General features: G+C 38.3%; 4 protein-coding genes across 4 annotated transcripts; 2 read left to right on the forward strand and 2 right to left on the reverse strand.

Moving 5' to 3' along the window:
* The first annotated feature begins 1,998 nt into the window (after positions 1–1,998).
* On the forward strand, positions 1,999–3,803 carry LOC129364881 (cystatin-A5-like). Its single transcript, XM_055037806.1, has 3 exons — positions 1,999–2,205; positions 2,290–2,394; positions 2,523–3,803. Exons 1-3 carry the CDS (start codon positions 2,134–2,136, stop codon positions 2,661–2,663), a joined length of 318 nt encoding a protein of 105 aa, XP_054893781.1. The 5' UTR covers positions 1,999–2,133; the 3' UTR covers positions 2,664–3,803.
* Positions 3,804–3,904: 101 nt separating this feature from the next.
* mix23 (mitochondrial matrix import factor 23) lies at positions 3,905–6,547 on the reverse strand. Its single transcript, XM_055037802.1, has 5 exons — positions 6,473–6,547; positions 4,786–4,911; positions 4,549–4,695; positions 4,301–4,360; positions 3,905–4,209 (listed from the first exon to the last, which is right to left on the reverse strand). The coding sequence occupies exons 1-5, from the start codon at positions 6,521–6,523 to the stop codon at positions 4,162–4,164; spliced, it is 432 nt and encodes a 143-aa protein (XP_054893777.1). The 5' UTR covers positions 6,524–6,547; the 3' UTR covers positions 3,905–4,161.
* Positions 6,548–7,531: 984 nt separating this feature from the next.
* Positions 7,532–11,369, forward strand: fam162a (family with sequence similarity 162 member A). Its single transcript, XM_055037803.1, has 5 exons — positions 7,532–7,682; positions 8,856–8,927; positions 9,347–9,458; positions 10,025–10,133; positions 11,201–11,369. The coding sequence occupies exons 1-5, from the start codon at positions 7,640–7,642 to the stop codon at positions 11,285–11,287; spliced, it is 423 nt and encodes a 140-aa protein (XP_054893778.1). The 5' UTR covers positions 7,532–7,639; the 3' UTR covers positions 11,288–11,369.
* A 939-nt stretch (positions 11,370–12,308) lies between these two features.
* kpna1 (karyopherin alpha 1 (importin alpha 5)) lies at positions 12,309–20,603 on the reverse strand. Its single transcript, XM_055037798.1, has 14 exons — positions 20,515–20,603; positions 19,043–19,176; positions 18,306–18,419; positions 18,114–18,213; positions 17,753–17,847; positions 17,351–17,482; positions 17,161–17,249; positions 16,968–17,067; positions 16,651–16,814; positions 16,156–16,234; positions 15,946–16,071; positions 15,741–15,868; positions 15,202–15,377; positions 12,309–15,006 (listed from the first exon to the last, which is right to left on the reverse strand). The coding sequence occupies exons 2-14, from the start codon at positions 19,166–19,168 to the stop codon at positions 14,819–14,821; spliced, it is 1,617 nt and encodes a 538-aa protein (XP_054893773.1). The 5' UTR covers positions 19,169–19,176; positions 20,515–20,603; the 3' UTR covers positions 12,309–14,818.
* Positions 20,604–20,618: the final 15 nt, after the last annotated feature.

Here is a 20,618-nt window from a genome sequence, read left to right on the forward strand (position 1 = left end):
GGTCACTTCTGAATGTTTCATGACTCAGTTCTGTTGAAACACTTAGGTTACTCCCCGATCAACGGGACACTTTCAGAGAAATATGAGGTGTGGCATCAAGATATTCAGAAGTTGAGATTGGACTGATACCTGGGAAGGTTTACAGAGAGTTCATTGCAATGTCATACCAGATGCAGGTGGTGGAAGGAAAAAACTATCTCATTAAGGTAACACACTCTGATTTTGTTTAACACTGGCTTTTTGAGACAAATGAGTTATAGGTTAATCTTTGAGACTCTAAATTTCTGGTGAGTGTGAGTGTGATTAGTTGTTGGCCTGTGTCCGTGATAGACTGGCAATGTTCAAAGTGTGTCTTGCTAATTTCCAAATCAAATGATTAAATTTGTTGGAAAATGAATGACATAATGAATGTTTTCCACATATCTTTTCAAAGTAAAGCTGGACATATTCAGATGTGATTGAATATGCGGGCTGTGCTGATTTCTGAAAAACTTTGATATTCAAAACTGACACAAATTGATATACATTTAATAAAGTCCTTCAATTTTGTGCTTGTTTTTTGCAGGTTGATGTGAGCGAAGCTAAATGCCTCCACCTACTGCTCTACCAAGACCTGTCGGGCAACGTGGAAGTGACAAAAGTAGAAGAACAAGACAAAGATGGTCCACTTGTACCTTTTTAGTAAAGTGGAATTGGCATGTTTCAATCGTATTTCTGTATCTTGTGCATGCTAACAAAATCAAATAAAAGTGGTGCTTTCAGATTTTAACTCTCAAACACTGGACATTAACTGAAATGTCACGATAATTGAATATTAACATATAAAATAAATGCATAATGAAAGACAATTCAGTTGTTAAATTTCTTCTCTGAATTCAGTTTTTGCAAAATTGAATTTTGATTCATTTGAATCAATGTTGTATAAACATATCAATAAAGAAAGATGTTGCAGGATGCCGACCAAAGAAAACTATGAGCTTCATATCACCTTGTACTTAATTACATGCATTTGCATTTACACTGATGTCAAAGGCACTGATACATATTTTATCCAGAATTTAATTGACTAGAAATGTGTGCTGTGTTCCTTTTTATGCATCATGTGATAGTATAGCCCAGCAAAGACCCGAAGAGAGCTGGAAATTCAAAGACATTTTACACTGTAGAGTGACTGTGAACATCAGATGTTGAAATATATGGAGCTCAGTGGACAATAAGCTCAGTCAGATTGACTGTAGAGTCTACAGTCAATCTGACTGAGCTCAATATATTTTACAAAAAATAATTAGGAAAATATTAATTCCTTATCTTGGTGTGCAACAATAAAAGAAAAGTACTCCAAAAGACTTGACTACTAAAAAGTTGAACTGAAGTGGAGATGACATGTCGAAGACTGTAGTTTCTTCTAAAAAGCGTTAAGAACAGTCTTCTGTTCATATCATGTCAGGCCATAAAGAGTAGTCCATACACTGAGAGTAAAAGGCAATAAAAGAAAAAATATGCTTAATTGTAGTCAATTTTTCTGTCAAAAAATAAATAAATAAATAATAATAAAAAAAAAAAAAATATATATATATATATATATTTACAGATGTACATACATACATACATGCATATGTATATACATACATGATCGAGCGATGATAAAACAAATTTAATTCAAAAATAACCATTCGTTTATATGGGTTGAATGTTTTTCGGCTTTTTACACATTTTTACCAGACGTCCCAGTGGTTGTGGAGGAAAACCCCCTGATTCATCACTAGGGGGCAGCACGTCACCATTGTTTCTTCAACGTTAAACTTCAACGTGGTCTAGTCTTTGAGAAAGTGAAAGTTCAAAATAAAATTAAAACAAAGAAAGGGCAATGGCTGTCTCTGTCAGTGACTTTGTTTCACTCTTTTCTTTATGTCACGTTTATCCTATGTTATCTAGATTTTGGTGGTTAATTCCTATTTTTAGTTTCTTTCACTAAAAGGTGAGGGTTTCACTCATAGCTCCACCTGTTAAGTAGGAGAACCACATTCCAGTCTTTACCCAGAGCAAATACGATAACCACATGCTGGAAAACTTCCGTCTTTCTCATTTTGAGTTTACAGCAACAGACATTTGACTTCACCAGAAATCACCAGCATGGCAGGAATGCTTGGAAAATGGACAGAGATAAAACCGGCCACAGAAGAAACTCAGGAGATCTGTGACATGGTGAGCTCCAGTCATCCTTCATACTGTCTTCATGCAGCTTTGCAGCTCAGATTTCAATCTCTATTTAATGTTACCAACTCACAGCTGAAGAGCGACGCAGAGAAAAAGTGGACCAAACAGAGCTATGAAATATTTAAGGCCATTGAATACAGGGAACAACCAATGGCAGGAACAAACTTTCTCATCAAGGTGATACCTGCAGATTTTCTTTGACATCATATTCTATTACTGTCAAATAGTCTGTGTTCCGAGATGTAAATGTGTTTATATTACTTCCAATGAAACAAAAATGCCTTTCTGCTGTCTCCTCCCTTCAGGTTCATGCAGGAGGAAGTGAATACCTCCATATTTATGCCTTCCAAAGCTCTCCAACAAGGGGAGAGATTAAAACTTTACTGAAGAGGGTAGAAAAACACGAAGAAGGAGATCCTCTGGAGCCCATCAGACCTTTGGACTGATGAGAAAACACAACTTCACCCCGGCAGCCTTACAGCAAAATGCACTGCTGTGTTATATGAAAGAGCATGTTGGGATGGCTTAAGTTTGACTGTTTCTGTCAGTATATTAGTGGTTGTTTGATACAGCTATTTTGCAGTATGACTACCTTACTGATTGCATTAATATGTTGAAAATGTACTAACATCTATTAAATATAGCTATAACTGCCCAAAAGACTTTTTATTTTATAAAAAGACCTCATATCTAAACTTAATATAAGAAAAAGGATAAAAACAAACAAAAAACAAGAAGCACAGTGTGTTCACTATGTAGGCATATTTTAAGAATATCTTGATCCAATCTCAAAAAGCACTCCCAGGTCCTGATCAAAGCTTTTTAAAAATAATATATCAGATGAAACTCGACTCCTGAAAATTGGTGGAATTTGTTTTAGATGAACTGCAACCCTACTTTGCAGCCTCTCACAACAAGAACAAAAAATAACTCTCCAAGGCTTGTTTTGGTGCCTCAAGACAGTTTAGGCAACATCTTGAAATGATTAGAATCAGAAATTCTGAAATGATTAGAATAGAAATGATAGAAATTCTGTTCTCTATCAGAGAAGGATCGTGTCTGACCAGCAGTTTGAAACTGAAGCAAGTTATGCAGCAAGACAAGTGATTCAAAACACAACTGCATGCTCATCTTTGAACTTCAACAAAATTAAGGTTTTGCTAAACTTAGACCAAGTCAAGGCTTGAATCTAATTGCCTTTCTGTGGCATGACCTTAAAAGCACAATGTGAACGACTAATTGCCTTTATTTGTTCACTCTTTATGGCAATTGTTGCTACCAAGGGGGCCTCAACTGTTTATTAGGTTTAGTGGGAAATTCAGTTTCACACAGGGTCAGGTTGATATGACTAAAATGTGAGGCAAAAAAGAAAAGAAACCTATGAGGGTGCAAATACTTTTTTGCAGCACCAAATATTAGAGATAAGCTTTGTAATAAATCAGAATAAACTTTTAACCTTATTTTGGGTTGTTGTGATGTTCATTTTGAAAGAGCTGTAATGTCTTATATAAAATATCTAAATATACTAAGTAAAGATCTATCTCATGTTGAGAGATAGATCTTAAACAATAAAGATGTCTAATGATAAATGATAATAAAACAGGTCCAGCTCAGCTCATTGCCTGTCAGAAGCACCAGGTTTATGCTAACGATTTAAAACACGGACAACAGAAGTCGCTTGAAAACAGTTCATTGTGTGTTTTTTTTTTTTTTAAAAAGCTTTTGTACAATAACCCCTTGTGAATCAAGATGATTTTTACAGCTTTCATTCTGCTATAACATAATGACACTGAGAACAGGTGAAGTGGAGAGGAGCTCCGATTGGTCGCTGGACGAGTGTCGCCTGCTGAGCCGTCGGTGCTCAGCAGCGGCACACACACGCTCTGCCCCAGTCTGGTTTGAAACACAGAGCGAAGAGGCTCTCTTTCCTCAGAGGGATCTTCGCTACACCTTCGGAGGCAGGTAGTGGATTCTGCATCGTTCAACAAAAACCTGAGAGGGAATAAAAACACAAGTAGTGTTTTACAAGTACTGTTTTACATTTTTAAGGATGAATAAAGGAATGATAGGGACGCATTTGTACCTTGAGACTTCTGTCATTGACAACTTCTTCAACGTTAAGCTCTGACTGCATGAGCTTCAACTGGAGGCAGGATAACACAAGACAAAAAGTAACAATCAGTTTTTTTTACAAGATGATTATCTTTGGAATTAACTGCTTATGTATTTGTGTGAGCATATCTAATCTTAAAAAATACATTGAAGGAGTCAGATACTAGCCATTACAGAATATTAATATCCACAAATGTATTTTAATTTGCTCTGGCTTACGTTGGTCTGCTCCTTTCGAAGCTGTTTGACCAGTTTCAGATTGTCGCTGTCTTTTTCTCGTTCTTCCCGCAGCTGCACCACCACCTCTGATTTCTGAGCTATGCACGCCTTGATGGCTTTGTCTCTACTCAGATGGGCTTTCATCAACTGTGAGATGCAGACAAGAGATATGGAGACATAAGTTACAACTGTGCAGAAACCTGCAGAGTTCACATTTAATTTCATTCGGACACTCACCGACTCATAAAGCTCTTTGCAGGTCTGTGTGGCGTCCACTTTTCCTGAGAAGGACACTGTGGGCACAGTCGTGTTCAGGGCGTGGACGATGCGGTCGTCTATAGTGCGCATCACCTTCAACCCCTCCTGGAAAAAAGACGCTTTTATTTATAAAATGCAAATAAATTAATTTTATTGAGATTTTACATGACAGGACAAAAAGCAGAAAACAATTATGAAGTGGAAAGAAAATTGTATATTCTTTTTTGTTTTTCACAAATACAAGTTGAGTCAGTAGTTAGTCTTTTTGGGGCTTTGTTTTAATTTCTAAGTCAGTTTTGGAAATGTAGACAAAAATGTTTGTCTATTCTTTGCAAAAATGCCCAGTTAAATCACATATGATAAGAAGAATATGAAAATAATCTCAAAGTTAAGTCAAATATTCCCATATTAATATCTGGACTTTGACTAGGGCATTCCAAAACATAAGCATGCTGCTCTTGCTGTATCTTTAGGGTCTTGCTAAAGTGAACCTTCATCTGACACCAGTGAGTTCTACACCCACAAATAGGTTTTTTTCGATGTTTGTACTGTACTTAGCTCCATCTGCTCAGATCAGCTTCTCTGTCTTCTCTGATACGGCCACCGCAATGTTTCACTGTGCATTTGTTGTTTTTTGAGGTGATGTGAAAGTTTAGCTTTCTGCTACGTAGAGTTTTGGGTGCAGGTCAAATTTTTCTGTCATACAACCGCCTCCTTACACCACTGGTAAACTGCAGGTGGGAGCTTTGATGGCTTTCCTGCTCAGATTTACAAAGTATGAAGCTAAAAGTTGTCAGGTCAGCAGATTATCCCATCTGAGCTGTGAGTCTCTAAATCTCCTTCTGAGTTACCAATGAGCCTCTTGGCTTTTTCTATATCTAATACTCTCCTTGTCCAGCCTGCTAAGTGGACAGTCAAGTCTTAAGAGGATAGTTGTTTGTTGTGGTTTGGTTTAAACTTCTCCACAGCATCTTCCTGTTGTCCTAGCAGATCTAAAGAGGCGTTCACAGAAAATCTGAATATACACTGTGATTACATTATTCACCAGCTGTGGCAATTTATTGCACTGCAGTTATTTTGGGGTATTAAAATGAGATTGATTACAAATCAATCTCATTTTACAGTTGTTTATTTGTACAATCACTTTAAAAAAAAAGGTATTTTTCTACAACATTACAATTATACTCAACTACCCATCAAATAAAACTCCAATAAAAAAAGTTCTAGGGTATAAAAATCTTAACAAAACCCTTCTTGGTAAAAAAAAAAAAAAAAAAGTCTGCCATTCAAAAACAGTTCATATAACATTTGTTTTTGCACAATTCTAATAATTCATGGTTCCTTTTAGGAACTATGTAATTCCTCACGTAATTTGACCTGAAGACAAACTGTGAGCTTCATAGTGAAGGACTGAACACTCTGATAATGCGTTGATCAAGTAGACTCGGATCAGCTGATGGAGACTCTTTGTGATGCTAACTCCAAGCACACATGCTGCAAGTTTCCAGTTCTGTAATCCAGTCTGGATCCTTGAAGGATCAGGAGGGTCATAATTCAGAGAAAACAAAGAACCGATTATGCAAACTTCTGAGGACCGAGGACTCCGGCCGACCTCTCACTCTGCGGCGTTTGTGTAAAAACAATGAATCCTTTTGGTTTAAATTACCTGAAACATGGAAAAGTCCTCACAGTTTAAAGTCCCATTGGGCGCCGCCATAGTGGACTGCAGGGTCCTTCTCGACACCAGCACGAGATGGCTGTTCAAGGCGGTGCCTGAACAGAAACTCACTTAACTCTCTTCAGGAACAGTTTTCATCAGGCATTCAGTCTGAAACCCTGCAGATACCATACCTTATCTTTCTTTTAGTAAATAAAAAAATAAATAAATGAACTAATAACCATGATATTTTATTTATTTATTATTTATTCACTTTCCAGCTGGTGTGCTGCTAATTCCTCATATTAGATCATGCATCCTGATGTCTGTGGATACACAATAAAGTCATACTTCGGAGAACATGTCTAGAATAAAAATCTCTTACACTTGGTTGCTATACATTACTGAATAACAGGCAGACTGTCTTATATGAAACCTGCAGCTGCCAGAGATTTGTGTCACTGTTGTTCTGATTCAGTACAGCTTACAGGAGGAACTGCTGTCACGCTGAGCTGGGAGCTGTCAAATTGGCTGCCTGGAACAGCACAGGAACTGTTTGCACATGGCAGTGCCAACCACACAAAACAACCTGCATGTCACCATCATTGCAGGAACTGAATCTTGGAGAACGAAATATTTATAGATCATCTTCAGTTATTACATTTTGCTAGATTTGGCTTGAACTGTTGGAGCCATATTTAAAGCAATGTAAAATGTTGTGCCCATAGTAATGGGAAGTCATTTACATTTACAGTTCACAAACTGTGCAATCAGAATGTAAAACCTTATTTATGTAAAACCTTTCGAGACACAAACCTTTCTTTAGATTAAAAGTAAAGAAAGATTTTAATATATATATATATATATATATATATATATATATATATATATATATATATATATATATATATATATATATAATATATATATATATATATATATATATATATATATATATATATTTTTTTTTTTTTTTTTTTTTTTTCCAAAAGTGCCCATCACAACATGGCGGCCACGTTTACGTGCAATCCTGAAATAATGCGACGTATTCTACGTCAGCGCCGCGGCGGCCCTGTTTTCATACAGCGAGTTGACTTTCAGTAGCTGAAGGGGAAGAGTTCCCCCGCTCTTCGCTGCAGTTTTTGGACACACCGGGTGTCGGTAATCCGTACAGCCATGAATTTCGTCAGATCTCGCCTATTTACGGGCAACTTTTTCGGTTCGTATGGCTTGCTTTTGTTTTTGTTTTAGTTTTCATGGATCTCAAGAATCAAACTAGCGAACTCCACCATCTTCATACTCGTTGTTATTGGCTTTTCTAAAACTATGCAGTTAGCATTTTTGTAATTCTTTGTGGAGGTTATTTGATCGCTAAAATAACCCACTAGATGCATATTTGCTTGGTGTGATGATGCTAAAGTGAATGTTGACACGTCTCAGGACTTAATAGGAGCTGTTTGCAGTTCCTGGTAAGAGTGTTTCCAGGTCATGTTATTGTTTATTGCACGAGTAACAAGTATTAGAAAAAAACAAGTCTGTTCTAATTTACATTTATAGTAAAACCTTTGATTTTATCATTTTTATATTCTTCTTTCTAATTTGATTGCAGTCCACTTTCCACATTTTGATGTTTTTAATTAATTTTTTTTTACTAGGCCTAGCAATTTACTTTTACTCATTTTCTCTTAGATTAACTTGGGTAATTATCATTTATTTATTTTCTGTTCAACAGGTTTTATGTTATTTCTTTTGAAAAAGTGGTTTGATTCACTTGAACTTTGGCTTTAAGTTTAACATTGATCTTTTGAAGTTTTTATTCAATTTATTTGACTTGTCCAGAAAAAAACAAACAAAAGCTCACTACCTATCATTAAAGCAAGGTAGCTGTTTTCAACAACTATGTTTTTTAATTTGCATCCAATTTCTGAGAAAGATGTTCGAATTTTACATTTTCGCACTTGCATAGGTCAGGCAAAGAAAACATTAGAGGAGATTGCTCAAAAATTCAAGTTGGCTCATTGCATTAGTGAAGGAAAAAGAAATGTGGTCAGAAGAACCGTCTTGGATGATTAGGTTTTCTTGTAATGTAGAGTATTTCAACTCAGTTCTTCTGCTTCAGCCAGTATTTTGAATTATTTTCTAATAATCTATCTTTAAGTGTGTTTTTTTAAATATAATATTTATCAACCTATTTTCATCAGTTGTATGAAGTGGCCTAAAACCAATAAACAGTAGCTTAACTGAATAAGCTATTATTGTTGTTAAAGATTAATTTTGTGTTTTTTGTTGGTCTAATATTTTGCGATGTGAATCTAGGCAAGAAAATCATCTCATAACTAGAGAATGTGTGAATAGTTGAAATATACAGAGCATCTGTTTCATTTCTGTCCAGGTCAGAGGGTACGAGGGATGTGCAATAAACTTCCAGAGGTCAAGCCACAGTCCTCCCCAGCAGAAGCACAAGGTGAGGTGTTTGATTTCAGGCAAACTGCCTTTTTCTTTTATTTTAGTCTTGGTCTCAACATGCCCCTCCCTGCAGTGCAACTTGATCTACTTATCATCTGTTGATCTCAGCTGCGCTATAGAAAGGTGTTACACGCTGGATGACATTTATGAGAAAGTTTAACTAAAAGCTGCCCTGTCATAAAAAGTGCTGAAGCAGACGACAAGTTGTCATTTTGAATGCTTTGAAGCATCCTGGACTTTTTCCCCATCAATCTTGTGCATCACGCTCGTTAGGTTTGTTTGTTTGTCGTCCCAAGAGGCCAAGAGGAGCACAGGAAATGGGGCCACAATCTCTGGGCGATGGAGCAAATCCCTGATTTGAGTCAAGTTAATGGATACTGATGGCCACTTCTTATTGCCCCTCTTTTCTCTGAACAGAACCGCAAGCTTCATTCAAACCCCCCGGCTACAGCCCCTCCAACTTGGACAGGAAGATGTTAGTGTGGACAGGCCGCTTCAAGTCCATGGAACAGATCCCAGAGACTGTGACGTGAGTAGCCATTTCCTGTTTATGCCAGACCTCCCCTACCCGAGCGCACTGCCATCCGATTGCCTCCACATCACAAAAACAGAGCTGGCTAAGTGGATGAGCGGCCGTGCGGCGTGGAGCTGGTCCCTCTGAGACGTCCTTTGTTCAAACAAGGGGTCTGTTTGTGCCTGGAGGTAATTAATGTGGCTCCTGACATCAGGGTGGAGATCACATCTGATCTGCTGCTGTGATTAGATAAAGATCTGCTTGTCATGCTTATGAGGTAAATTCAGCTCACCTGTAAGTGTCGACACGGAAGCTCTGTGTCCAAAGCAAACAGCAGCAGCAGAGCAGCTCAGGAGCTTGTTGAAAGATCTGATAGGCTTGATTATAAACATTTGTATATCATGTGAAGATTAGCTTGAAAATCCAGCAATCATTGTTTCCTTGACTCCGTTGACATAAAGGAACACGTCAGCCTTTGTGTCGAAATAGCCTAAAGAAAAACAGCATAATGATTGCGTCCTTTTTGTTGTTTCCCGCCTATTCTGAACCAACTACATGGTGGGTTTTTATATTTTCCACAGGTTTGAGACGATTGACAAAGCCAGGAACAAAATCAGAGTGAAAGCTGCCTACGTGATGATGGCGTTGACAATAGGATCCTGTGTGTTGATGGTGATTATGGGCAAAAAGGTGAGTGACAAAGCAGAAATTCATCGCACCCACGTGTGGCTCTGATCCGGTTGCTCTGTGTTCTGGGATTACAGTGATGCAGTAGAACAGGAATGTGTTCATGTCTGTGCTCGTCAATTCTGCTGAGTCATCATGAATAGGCTAAAGGTGAAGTCGTCAGGTGTCTTTGTTTTGACTGAATGTCTCAAAACTGATCCGTAGTGTAGTTTCACCACTGGAAAGCTGCAGTCGTAAAGCATCTTATAAACTGGAATGGAGTTGAATTATGGGATTATAAATATGCAGGTAAATTGTTTATCTGTCTCAGGTAGCGATGAGTATATAACATAGAACTTCAGTGATTTATTTTTATTTTTGTAAAACAAGAGACGCATAAGTGTAAACATCTGGTAGATTTCACAATTCGACATCAAATGCAAAATTATACTGAGACGCTAAAGTACATACAGTGCTTTACAAAAATAATACAACTAAAAGATCTTGGAGTGTTTCAGCATAGCTGAGTGAATAATTGGAAAGAACATGCTGCACGGTTTAACAATTTATTTAGCAAACAAAAGCCTGAAAAGTGTAGCATCTGTTTTCACCCCAGACTCAGCACTGTGCAAAGCCACGTTTAGCTGCAATTGTAGTTTCTATGCGTTTTGAGGTTTTTACAATCTTCGTTTGCACAGACTGAGAATTTTGCCTGTTTCTCTTCACAAAAACGTTCACTTTAGTCACATTTGATTGAATAGGCTTGTGTAGTTTATGCAGTAACAAAAATTCTTGATTGGATACAAATCTGGACCTTCAAAAGGCCATTTGTAGGCATAAATATATATCAAGATTTGTCAGAGCATGTATAATTTCAGTCCTACGTGAATTTGAAAAAAGTCCACATTAAAGTTTCTGCACTAAATTTTTGTATTTTGTAGCATTTCTCCACCCCCCCCCCAAATTAACCATTAAACTTCAGAATATTAGAATGCATAAAAAATGGGCGAGTAGAAACTTCTGGCTTGGACTTGAAATTGTTCATGGTTATCAAAATGGTCTTATCCAGATTCCATTCTGTTTGTTTGCAGGCTGCTGGCAGACATGAGTCCCTGTCTATATACAACTATGAGAAGAAAGCCAAATGGAAGGAGGACATTGAGAAGAAGACTGAGTGACAGAGGACAGTTCTGCTTATTAGTCATAATACAGTTGCAACCAGATATTTGCATACACAATAAAAAAAAATGCTCAACTTTTCTCCCCCTCTTTATTATTTGAGATGAAATCAGACTGAACCTTTGCTGTCTTCAGTGAGTTAGGTTAGTGATGGATCAATACATGGAATATTGCAGTCTTAAAGGACTGCCTTGATGAAATTTTCAATAGAACACTGTACATCTCATTCTGCAACTCATTCTCTTAATTACCACATCTGATGTATAATTTTAGCAGCTAAAATACTAATGCTCCCAGAGAATTTCTTTCTCCTTCTTTTGCAGTTTTGCTCGATTCTCATCTCCTTTCTGCTCCGTCTACTATTTCTCCCGTTGAAGTTGATTCCCCCAGTAGATCATCAACAGGGCCAATCAGCGAACAGTAGAAGTTGTGAAAGTTTTCTGATCTGTTTAAGAATCACAGTCTGCCTGTAGTTTTAGCAATGGCAGCGGAGGAAGCTAACGAAGCAGTTCAGTCAGTGTTTGGCCACAAATATTCAAATAACAGTCGCCTTGCTCAGCTTGGCACTTCTCTCTTTTGACGTGGAGGATGGTTGTTTATAGCGCAGGCAGTTTCTGGTAAGCAAAGTGGATACATCACAGCTAAGCGTTAGCGGTTGGGTGAAATTTAAATACTTCAACAGAGTCCACGCCTCCTGGAAGCAATAATTTCTCAATAGCCGAGAGTCCAGACCATCTGTACGAAGCGAAGTGTAGGGCAAGGATTTTACTAGGCTACGGTCATTATGGCAAAAAACGTCAAGGTCTTTCTTCCCGCGTACATGTCGGCATGAGTTCAGCAAGCATCTTCACGTCTTTCGCTTGTCTTCTGAGGGTGGTTCACATATTTCACACAGAACAGGTCCATCTCACAGTCTCCTTAATCAATAGTGCAGCTGGACATTCCCGTTCTGATAACAGCTGACACTTGGGAATCTGGAAACTGTAGGTGACACTGAACCAGACATTTGGAGATCTGCAGTAATTTTTCCGGTATCTTAGATTTATTTTAAATTTTTTGATGTCATTACATTAGAAAGCAGCTTTCGGCATTTAAAATACATCCACAATTTTGCCTCAATTTAACATCATCATCTGGCGTTGCCAAATAGAAATATTTTGATGCATTGTCAGTGAGGAAAAAAAAAAACCTGGACAGGTTGTTGTCTTTTTAGTTTTTTCTTTTTTCTCCATGCATGTAAACACATGGTATCAACTGTATTTTTGCCTAATTAGTGTTTGTACCAAAGCTCTCAACTTATGGACTAGTTCCCAGAGTCCTCCACTGAACTTGAACTCAGTGGGACTTTTTGCCAAACAGGCGATTAGCCTCACATTGCAGATCTAACTGTAGAAAAAAAAAACCCCCAGACATTTAAGGAGTGACTGTTTTCCAAACAGTTGGGGTTCTCAGAGGAAAGGAGAAATCTGTAGTGGTACCAAGCCTGGAGTTGCAGTGAGGAATTAAATGAAAGGAGAATAAAACTTTTCTCACTGGATAAATGCAAAATTTACTGTTCCCTTTGTTTATACATACCTGTATTTACTTTGAAAATTTAATAGAGACAGTAGATCCAGTGTAATTGGGTTCTTTGTCTTGTTCTCGTTCATAAAGTAATTGTTCTTCAGATATGTTCTATTAATTAATAAACTTACCTGGGAGGTTTTACTCAAACTGAACATGAATTTTATGATTTTGATGTCGGACTATTTGAAAAAACACGAGATTATAGTCTCTCTATTACAATTTCAAACAAGCATTTATGAGAAAATTACTGAATAAAACTGAAATGAACATTTTCTACCTTGGCGAAACACACGGTAATCACATGCAGCAATGAAACTGATCCACGTGCCACTGTTTGTGGAGTTTCTGAAATGACTTTTATGCAAATGGCAGAACAGAACAGATGCACAAACTTGGTACAACAAACAGTAATGAACACGAAGAGCTGGTCATCTCTTGAAGAGACTTTTGACAAAATTAAGCAACATGAGAAGAGTACTTGGTAAACAAACATTCAGTTGTGCTAACTACAATGATCATGAGGATTTTCAAGTTTAATCTGGATGTTTTTTTTTCTTCCTTTTTTTTCTGTTGATGTTTTATGGAAAAACTTTCATATATTAGGGATTATGGCACCAACAACTAAAGATGCTAACTCCCAATTAAAAAAAAAAAAGACCAACCTTGATTCTTCAGTCTGATACATGTCTTGATTTGGCATAATCAAACAGCAAACATTTATCTGGATTCGTGTTAGACTGCTCAAAGATTAAAACTGCCAATTCACCAAATGCAGAGTTGTTTTAGTTTTGCTGAGGGAATAAAAAAAATCCCAATTTTTGACAAGAGTTTGCTGGCAATTTCAGTCCACAATCTGCTCGAATTCCCCTTTGGTAGAAGGGTAAACAGTGTAACGTTTGTCATACCAGGAGTGAGGGCCTGGACTCTTTACATCTCGCTTCCTGAGGGAAGAGCCGTATCATCAAACAACTTAAATAGCAAACATAAAGACTACTGTCGATGAACAGGCAAAAGTCCAGAACTAAAGTGCTGCAAATAAAATGAAACGGTTTAATAAACGGAAAAAAAAAAAAAAAACAAAAACGGAAAATCCCGCTGGCTTGCTGCTGGACAGAATCCAGGGCTATATAGTCTGTTTAGTTTTGTCCAAGTCCAATTGTCTCAGTGCGAGGGAAGACTCCAATTCCCATGGTTCCATGGGGTTTTTAAATCAGATGCGGCAGTTTAAACTCTTGAAGGTGGAGCCAGTGCATGTGGAAAAGTCCCAATACTGGTAAGAAGGAATGATATGAGATCAGGGTGGGAATGCGAGCAATCCACCGCGCAGCGACACAGTCAAGTTTCTAATTGAGTCTATGTGTGGATTCTGAGAAAAGTTGAGGAAACTAATCCTCCATTTTTTTTTTCAAGTTAAGTGCCTTTCTTAGTCAGTCCAAGTGATGCACTCAAAGATGAGGTCAATGTCTCGGGGTCAGTCCATTGTTTAGGTTGGATCTTTCTCTGTGTTGTAGGACAAATTAAGGGGAACCGGGTCAATATTTGTCCATCTTCCAAGTCATTAATGCTTCAGACAAGCAGGGCAGTCCAAATTCTCCCATTGGCTGAGAGAGTGCTTGCTATTCCTATGGCAACAAGGAGAAGGATGTTCTTCTGTCTGATGAGGAGTATGGGAATGGTCTGACAGGAGATGCTGGAGCTATGGCCAGGAAGTCGGCACAAAACAGAAAAATAAAGTGAACCTTGATGAACTGGCTGACAAGACTTGACCCATGTTGGATGTATGCACAAATATGTGCTTCTTCACTGTTACGTAGTATGATAACGATCAAGATGATGATTGAATCCATCTCGCTGGGAAAGGGGAGGAGCAGGGCTGTTTGTCACTCTGGGTCTTGGCTGTGGGCAGCGACTGAGACGTGAGCGTAGATGAAGGTGAAGCTGGAGCTTGGGGGAGATTTTTAGCATTATAGCTGGAAGCCCTCCATCGGAGCCTCGCACTGCTGGAAGAGGAACTGCTGCTGCTGCAGGTCGACGGCCGGAGCCAGCGAAGGGTCCTCGTCTTCGGTGTTGAAGTAGCGCTCGATCAGGTCGAAGGCTTTCTGGTAGATTTCCTGGTTCTCGTGACCCTGCAGGAACTCTAATTTGTCCAGGCCTAAGAGGGAACAGAGGAAGTTAGAGCTGGAAATAGTTGTCTTTATTGTACCATGGAAACATAAAAATCATGTCTTCGGCACATTTTTCTTCTCGAAATTCCATAATGAGGTTTCATCAAAATTGGAATATACAGCAGATTTAATGGCAAGACAGAAAATGGAAGCTGCAAAAAGAAAGGATGTATGATTCTAACCATAGGCCTCTTCGATGAGAGCACAGTACGGGTTAATGCCTCCTCCTCTCTTGGCCTCCAGCTCTCCCAGTCGCAGGATGTTTTCTAGACCATTTAGAGCCACTTGGACTATTTTGGAATCCATCAGTGTGAGAAGGTCACACAGAGGTTTTATACAGCCAAGTTCCACCAGATGCCTGCAGGGGGCAGTACAGACAGTAAAAATTAGATCACTTAATCACAATAAAAGGGATTGTCTTTGGAACAAGATTTCTGTCAAACCCAATTAAAATTGATCAAATTAACCATACATGAAGTCTTAGGATGAAGTAAAGATGGCTAGATTAAATCTTACGATATTAAACACAATAAAGACGTTTATTTACTATTGTTTGGAGTATGCTGTTTTTTTGTTTTAAGGCTTCCACAGATTTATAAAAAAATGCAAAGAATAAAGTTCATAGTCTTAAAGGACATATAATCTTTTGTAACAAATCTACACAAAAATTAACTCAAATTTATTATGTAATTTCTTTTCTCAAATAGCACTTGAGTTTTACCTTATTTGCTCTGCAGAGCCGCCGGAGGTGGCGTTGGTAATAGCCCACGCTGCCTCCTTTCTTGTGCGAAACTCAGCTACTTGCAGAATACTGATGAGAGGAGGCATCAGACCCGCGTCTATCACCATCTGCCAACAAGGGAAGGAACTCATCAGGTCTTCTAATTACTTTTAAAGTTAAGATAAAAGAGAAAATGTAAACGCACCTGTATTTGTGCTCGATTCCCTGCAGTGATGTTGGAGATTGTCCAACAAGCTTCCTTCTTAATAGACTCCTTGGGGCTGCTCAGCAGGTGAAGTAAAGACTGCAGTGCTGAACAGTTCAGAATCACCTGAAATGATATAAATTTGACTCAGTCAGAAAATTCACACTTCTCCAGACATTAATACTCAGTTGAAGTAGATGTTGCCTGTACTTGTGTCTGCAGATCATCTCCAGTGACGATGTTTCCAACAGCTCTCAGTGCAGGAGACACCACCTTATAATCAGCGTGCCTGAAAGAGAGCAGAATCACAGATTGTCGTCATTGTTGTTTATTTTTCAATTCAGTAAAATAACAAAGTACATCTTTGTGAATTATAATGTCATTAAAACATTCAATAATTTCAGTAATAGATCAACTTGTGGCTTCAGGAAGCCCAGGCCTTGTGAATCTCCCAAAACTCTGGAAGGGGTTTTACATTAAAATCCTCTCAATATTTTATGCATATTTTTGTTTATTAAGAGGCAGCTGCATTTGTAACAGTACACTCAACGCAGTTGAAATGATGTGCACAGGCGAGACTCTGTGACTATTTTAGTAAACTATAATAAGTGTGCAATTCTGTTTGTTTGCTTATAGCCCATAAACAAGTCATATTTTCCGTCAGCATATTTGTAAAATGATCTGCAGTTTCCCTGTATGACTTACATCAGCAGTTCCACAAGCCTTCGACAGACTCCTGAGTCGATAACAGCCTGGATCTTGTCATTGGGGCCATCAGAAAGGTAAGAGAGCGCCCAGCATGCATCAGCAAGGATGTCTGTGTCGTTAACAAACAGCAGCCAGGAAAGCACGCTGAGACACGGGGATACCTGAGAGAGAAAACATTGTGTTCAAGTCCAGTTAGGAAAAAAACTTGTGCAATTAAGATATGAGCGATAACAGGCTTGTGACCTTGAAAGGCAAGCAATGCTGTACTGAGATGTGGGCAGTTGCCATAGTGATGCTTTGTCCTGGCAAATTACCTTGGCAAAATCTGGAGGTGGGTTCTTTCCTCTGCACAGGTTGGACAGCGCCCACACTGCGTTCCTCATCATTGTTAGACGATTTTGTTTGGCCAATAATCTGCAAAGAGAATTTTACAGATCCAGTTTGCGAAACTGCATTTGAATTGTATGAGTAGTATCGAAAAGACAAGGAAATTGAGAAGCTACTTACTGCAGCAGAGAGGGAAGAATGTTACAGTCTATGACAAAGTCTCTGCATTCTGTGCTGTCACCTGCTATGTTTCCCAAGGCCCACACTGCCTAAGGGGAAAAGCAGCCATTTAAGCTCAACTGTAAATGTAACAAAAGTCATGCAAGTGTGTTTTGAACAGGATAATTGAACAGAAAAGGAAAGTTCTTACCTGTTCCTGTACGTCCTCAAAGTCTGAGGCGAGCATCTCTATGAATATGGGCACGGCCCCTGCCTGGATCACAACGCGCGTTTGATGGGATGTACCTGAAGCAATGTTGGTCAAGACCCACGCAGCCTCAAACTAAAACAAAACACAGAACATGAAAAAGTGTACAGCAACGTTAGGTTTAATGGTAACCCTTAAACATGAGGAAAATATGTAGGATGCTAGAGAAGGAACGCAATGTGTGAAGAGAATTTTTTTAAGCATAAATGCAAAACTTTGCATTTAATGTAAAGCAGAGATTTCTGCAGAGTTAAGAGCTTACACATGGAAGCTAACCAAACTGAAATCCTATCTTTCTGATTTTCCACACTTGTACTGTTGAGCAGAATCAGTATGTAAATGTACCTGCAGTGTACAGTTTTCTCTCCTCCTCAGAAATTCAACGAAACGCTCCACAACCCCTGGAGTAGCAATAACTTCATCAATGGGTGGGTTTGGTTCTGTGTGACAAATACAGAAGAAGGGAAAAGAACAGGTCCAAATTAAATACTGGAGAGATGGAGAAGTTTTACCTAAATTATATTTAAAATCATGCATAGGCAATAGAATTGCTCATGATGACAGATTTTGATAATCCTTGCATTTTGAACAATATCATTATTTCATAGGTTCAGATCATTTAATGACAAGCAGAACTTGATGTGCTTCAGAGAATAAAGTCCACAGCCATTAGTGATGTACACATGAGTGAAACTTGCAGCTGTACCTTTAGAAAGGAGTTTCCTAAAGCGCTGAGTGCCTATTAGCTGCTGCTCTGGAGAACTGGAGAAGATCATCTGAATCATGTCTTCAGAGATGACCCCACCCTGCAATACAATTTGGTTACATCTGGTTTTATCGAAGTTTTTTTTTTTTTTATTTACGGAGAACCAGGATGTTTTTTTAAATGTTTTCTCACCATGAGTGGATCCAGGTTGTTCGCCTGTGATTCCAGGTAGCCGCTGTCGGCCATTCCATCATCCTCCAGGGCTCCATCGTCCTCCACAGTGGCAACATTTCTCCTTTTAAAAAGCTGCAATAGAATTGGAACATGCAAGTATAATTTTTGTCTTATTTACCTTAATGTTACATGAATATAAAGAGCACACCTAAGAAGGTGCATACAGTACTTTGCAGTGGATTCATATCAACTTGAAGTTGGGAATGTTGTTTTAAAGTCTGGATTTTACTGACTTGTTTGCTCACCACTGTTGGCTAATAAAACTCTCAAAAAACAGTTGTTTTTATACCAAATTTAATTGCAAACAGGGGTTTAATAATTTTGTAAATTTTGAAGGTAATTGAATGGATTTTATTTAAGGATATAAAAGGAAATGGAGCAGAATAGAAATACAAAAGCACTTCCCTTAATTTCTAGAATATTTCATTTTTGTTCCCATTTTGTAATGTGTGATGGTTTGTGTTGGGATATCACAAGCGCTGCATGATATCAGGAAGTATTTTATTGTAACACTGATGAAAGCTACTATGTTTATTCTTCATTTGCCATCTCACGTCATCCATCCAGTTTGTGAGTTTTAGCCTTTCAGACACTATGTACATACATGAGGTATCAGTCCCTTGTAATTACAATATAACAAATCCTGTACATCAGCTGTGTTACTTCAGTTTGTTTTTACACCATGAATTACTTACTTGTTCATCCTTCTTCTGTTTGCGGAGCTGCAGACCTTCCTCTTCCCTCCTCCTCCTCATCTCATCTGTGTTGAGAGACTTGTTCTTGTAGCTCTTGAGTCTTGCATTGTCCTTACTCTGACTCATGGTGTACCCTGACAAGATACAAGCAGCTATTATTAGCAAAGGATTCTCAAAATCGTTTCCACTACTGTTCCAACGGCCCCATACGGAAATTCATTGTAACCTAACCTCTTGCAGTTTTGTGTACAACTTTTTGAGTATGAAATGGAGCAGCCTGCAGCTTCACCCAAGCAAAATCTAAATTGATACATTAGGGTTAAAATACAGTGCTAAAAAAATGGTACATTTAAAGTACAAAAATGGAAGAAAGGCAACAAAATGGCAACATGTGCTTTCAAAAAGGGAAAAGATGCAAACTCAAAGTCATCTTGCACATCTCATAATTCATAATTGTAAATTATGTACATCCCAGGATACTGATTTAGCTGGACTACTCATATTTAATTCAACTGTAAGCACAGTTAAGCTCAAAATGATTCATATCCATTGAGGAATAAGATTTAAAGTTATTTTTGTTTAACCAAAACTTTTGTTAAAATTTTAAGACACAGACAATTGATTATTAAAAAAATAATCAATGTAGAAAGTATATAATTTTGATAAAAAACACAAATACATTTTAGCAAAAGAAAGAAACACTGCAAACTCATGAACCACAATGAATAATGAGCGGAAAAGCCTTTGTTGGTAGAAGTCAAATGCCCCTTATGATTTCTGAATTTGTTCTTCACAAATGTATTTGATCCTTCAGCTTTTGCAATGAACTTCGCGTCTTTGAAGCTGGAAGGCCCTCTTATCATCACCCTAATCTTTCGGTCCTGTCAAATTTTGTTTATCTTAACAGCTGGATCAGAGCCCTTCATAAAAACATGCTTGCATCAGTACTTACATGCATGCTCCGAGATGAGCTAATGTGACAGCTGTCAGTATGAGCAAAAGAGTCGATATTGCAGCCTCAGCTGCTTTCAATGTTAAACAGTTAATACGTAGATCATTCCCCTAAACAAACATTGCTTAACAACTCACAACATTTCAAGATACACTGCTAGCAGCAGGGCTAGCTTTCTGTGGATTTACACAGCCCAACTACCAGCAAACCAAACTTAATTTGGTATCCTAAGCATGTCCTTTACATATTCACGCATATTAAAAAGCACCGGTATAAGGTAGAATGATGTCCCCAATCGGTCAAGTTGGTTATGTCACAGCCAGTGTTGGCCGCATTCAACACCCCAAGCTAACAGTCGCACAGCGGCTAACTGGACGTTAGCTTAGCGCGAAACCCACCTCAGCACACTGGACAACCAAATATTTCCAAACGCTTTTGACTGGAATTAAACTATTTTCTCCAAATTAATTAGTGGGAAACATTATGAATCTCAAAATGCAGATACTTGTAATATTCTGACCTGTCAGATTGGGCTCGTAATCCCCTGTATTCGCTAGGCCACCGTCGAACTACCGTCGCCGGTATGTCAACCAGTACGCATGCGCAATACTGAGACTTCGCTTA

Source organism: Poeciliopsis prolifica, unplaced genomic scaffold (genome assembly GCF_027474105.1).
Source record: "Poeciliopsis prolifica strain line A6 unplaced genomic scaffold, Auburn_PproV2 SCAFFOLD012, whole genome shotgun sequence".
NCBI lineage: Eukaryota > Metazoa > Chordata > Actinopteri > Cyprinodontiformes > Poeciliidae > Poeciliopsis > Poeciliopsis prolifica.

Coding starts and splice junctions, on each gene's coding strand:
- fam162a (XM_055037803.1), top strand. CDS start 7,640: ATGAATTTCGTCAGATCTCGCCTATTTACGGGCAACTTTTTCG. Junction 7,683..8,855: donor ATTTACGGGCAACTTTTTCG/GTTCGTATGGCT, acceptor ATTTCTGTCCAG/GTCAGAGGGTACGAGGGATG. Junction 9,459..10,024: donor CAGATCCCAGAGACTGTGAC/GTGAGTAGCCAT, acceptor TATTTTCCACAG/GTTTGAGACGATTGACAAAG.
- mix23 (XM_055037802.1), bottom strand. CDS start 6,523: ATGGCGGCGCCCAATGGGACTTTAAACTGTGAGGACTTTTCCATGTTT. Junction 4,696..4,785: donor GCAAAGAGCTTTATGAGTCG/GTGAGTGTCCGA, acceptor TGCATCTCACAG/TTGATGAAAGCCCATCTGAG. Junction 4,210..4,300: donor TCAATGACAGAAGTCTCAAG/GTACAAATGCGT, acceptor ATTCCCTCTCAG/GTTTTTGTTGAACGATGCAG.
- LOC129364881 (XM_055037806.1), top strand. CDS start 2,134: ATGGCAGGAATGCTTGGAAAATGGACAGAGATAAAACCGGCCACAGAA. Junction 2,206..2,289: donor CTCAGGAGATCTGTGACATG/GTGAGCTCCAGT, acceptor ACCAACTCACAG/CTGAAGAGCGACGCAGAGAA. Junction 2,395..2,522: donor GAACAAACTTTCTCATCAAG/GTGATACCTGCA, acceptor TCCTCCCTTCAG/GTTCATGCAGGAGGAAGTGA.
- kpna1 (XM_055037798.1), bottom strand. CDS start 19,168: ATGAGTCAGAGTAAGGACAATGCAAGACTCAAGAGCTACAAGAACAAG. Junction 16,072..16,155: donor GAGATGATCTGCAGACACAA/GTACAGGCAACA, acceptor ATATCATTTCAG/GTGATTCTGAACTGTTCAGC. Junction 15,869..15,945: donor GGAATCGAGCACAAATACAG/GTGCGTTTACAT, acceptor CCTTGTTGGCAG/ATGGTGATAGACGCGGGTCT.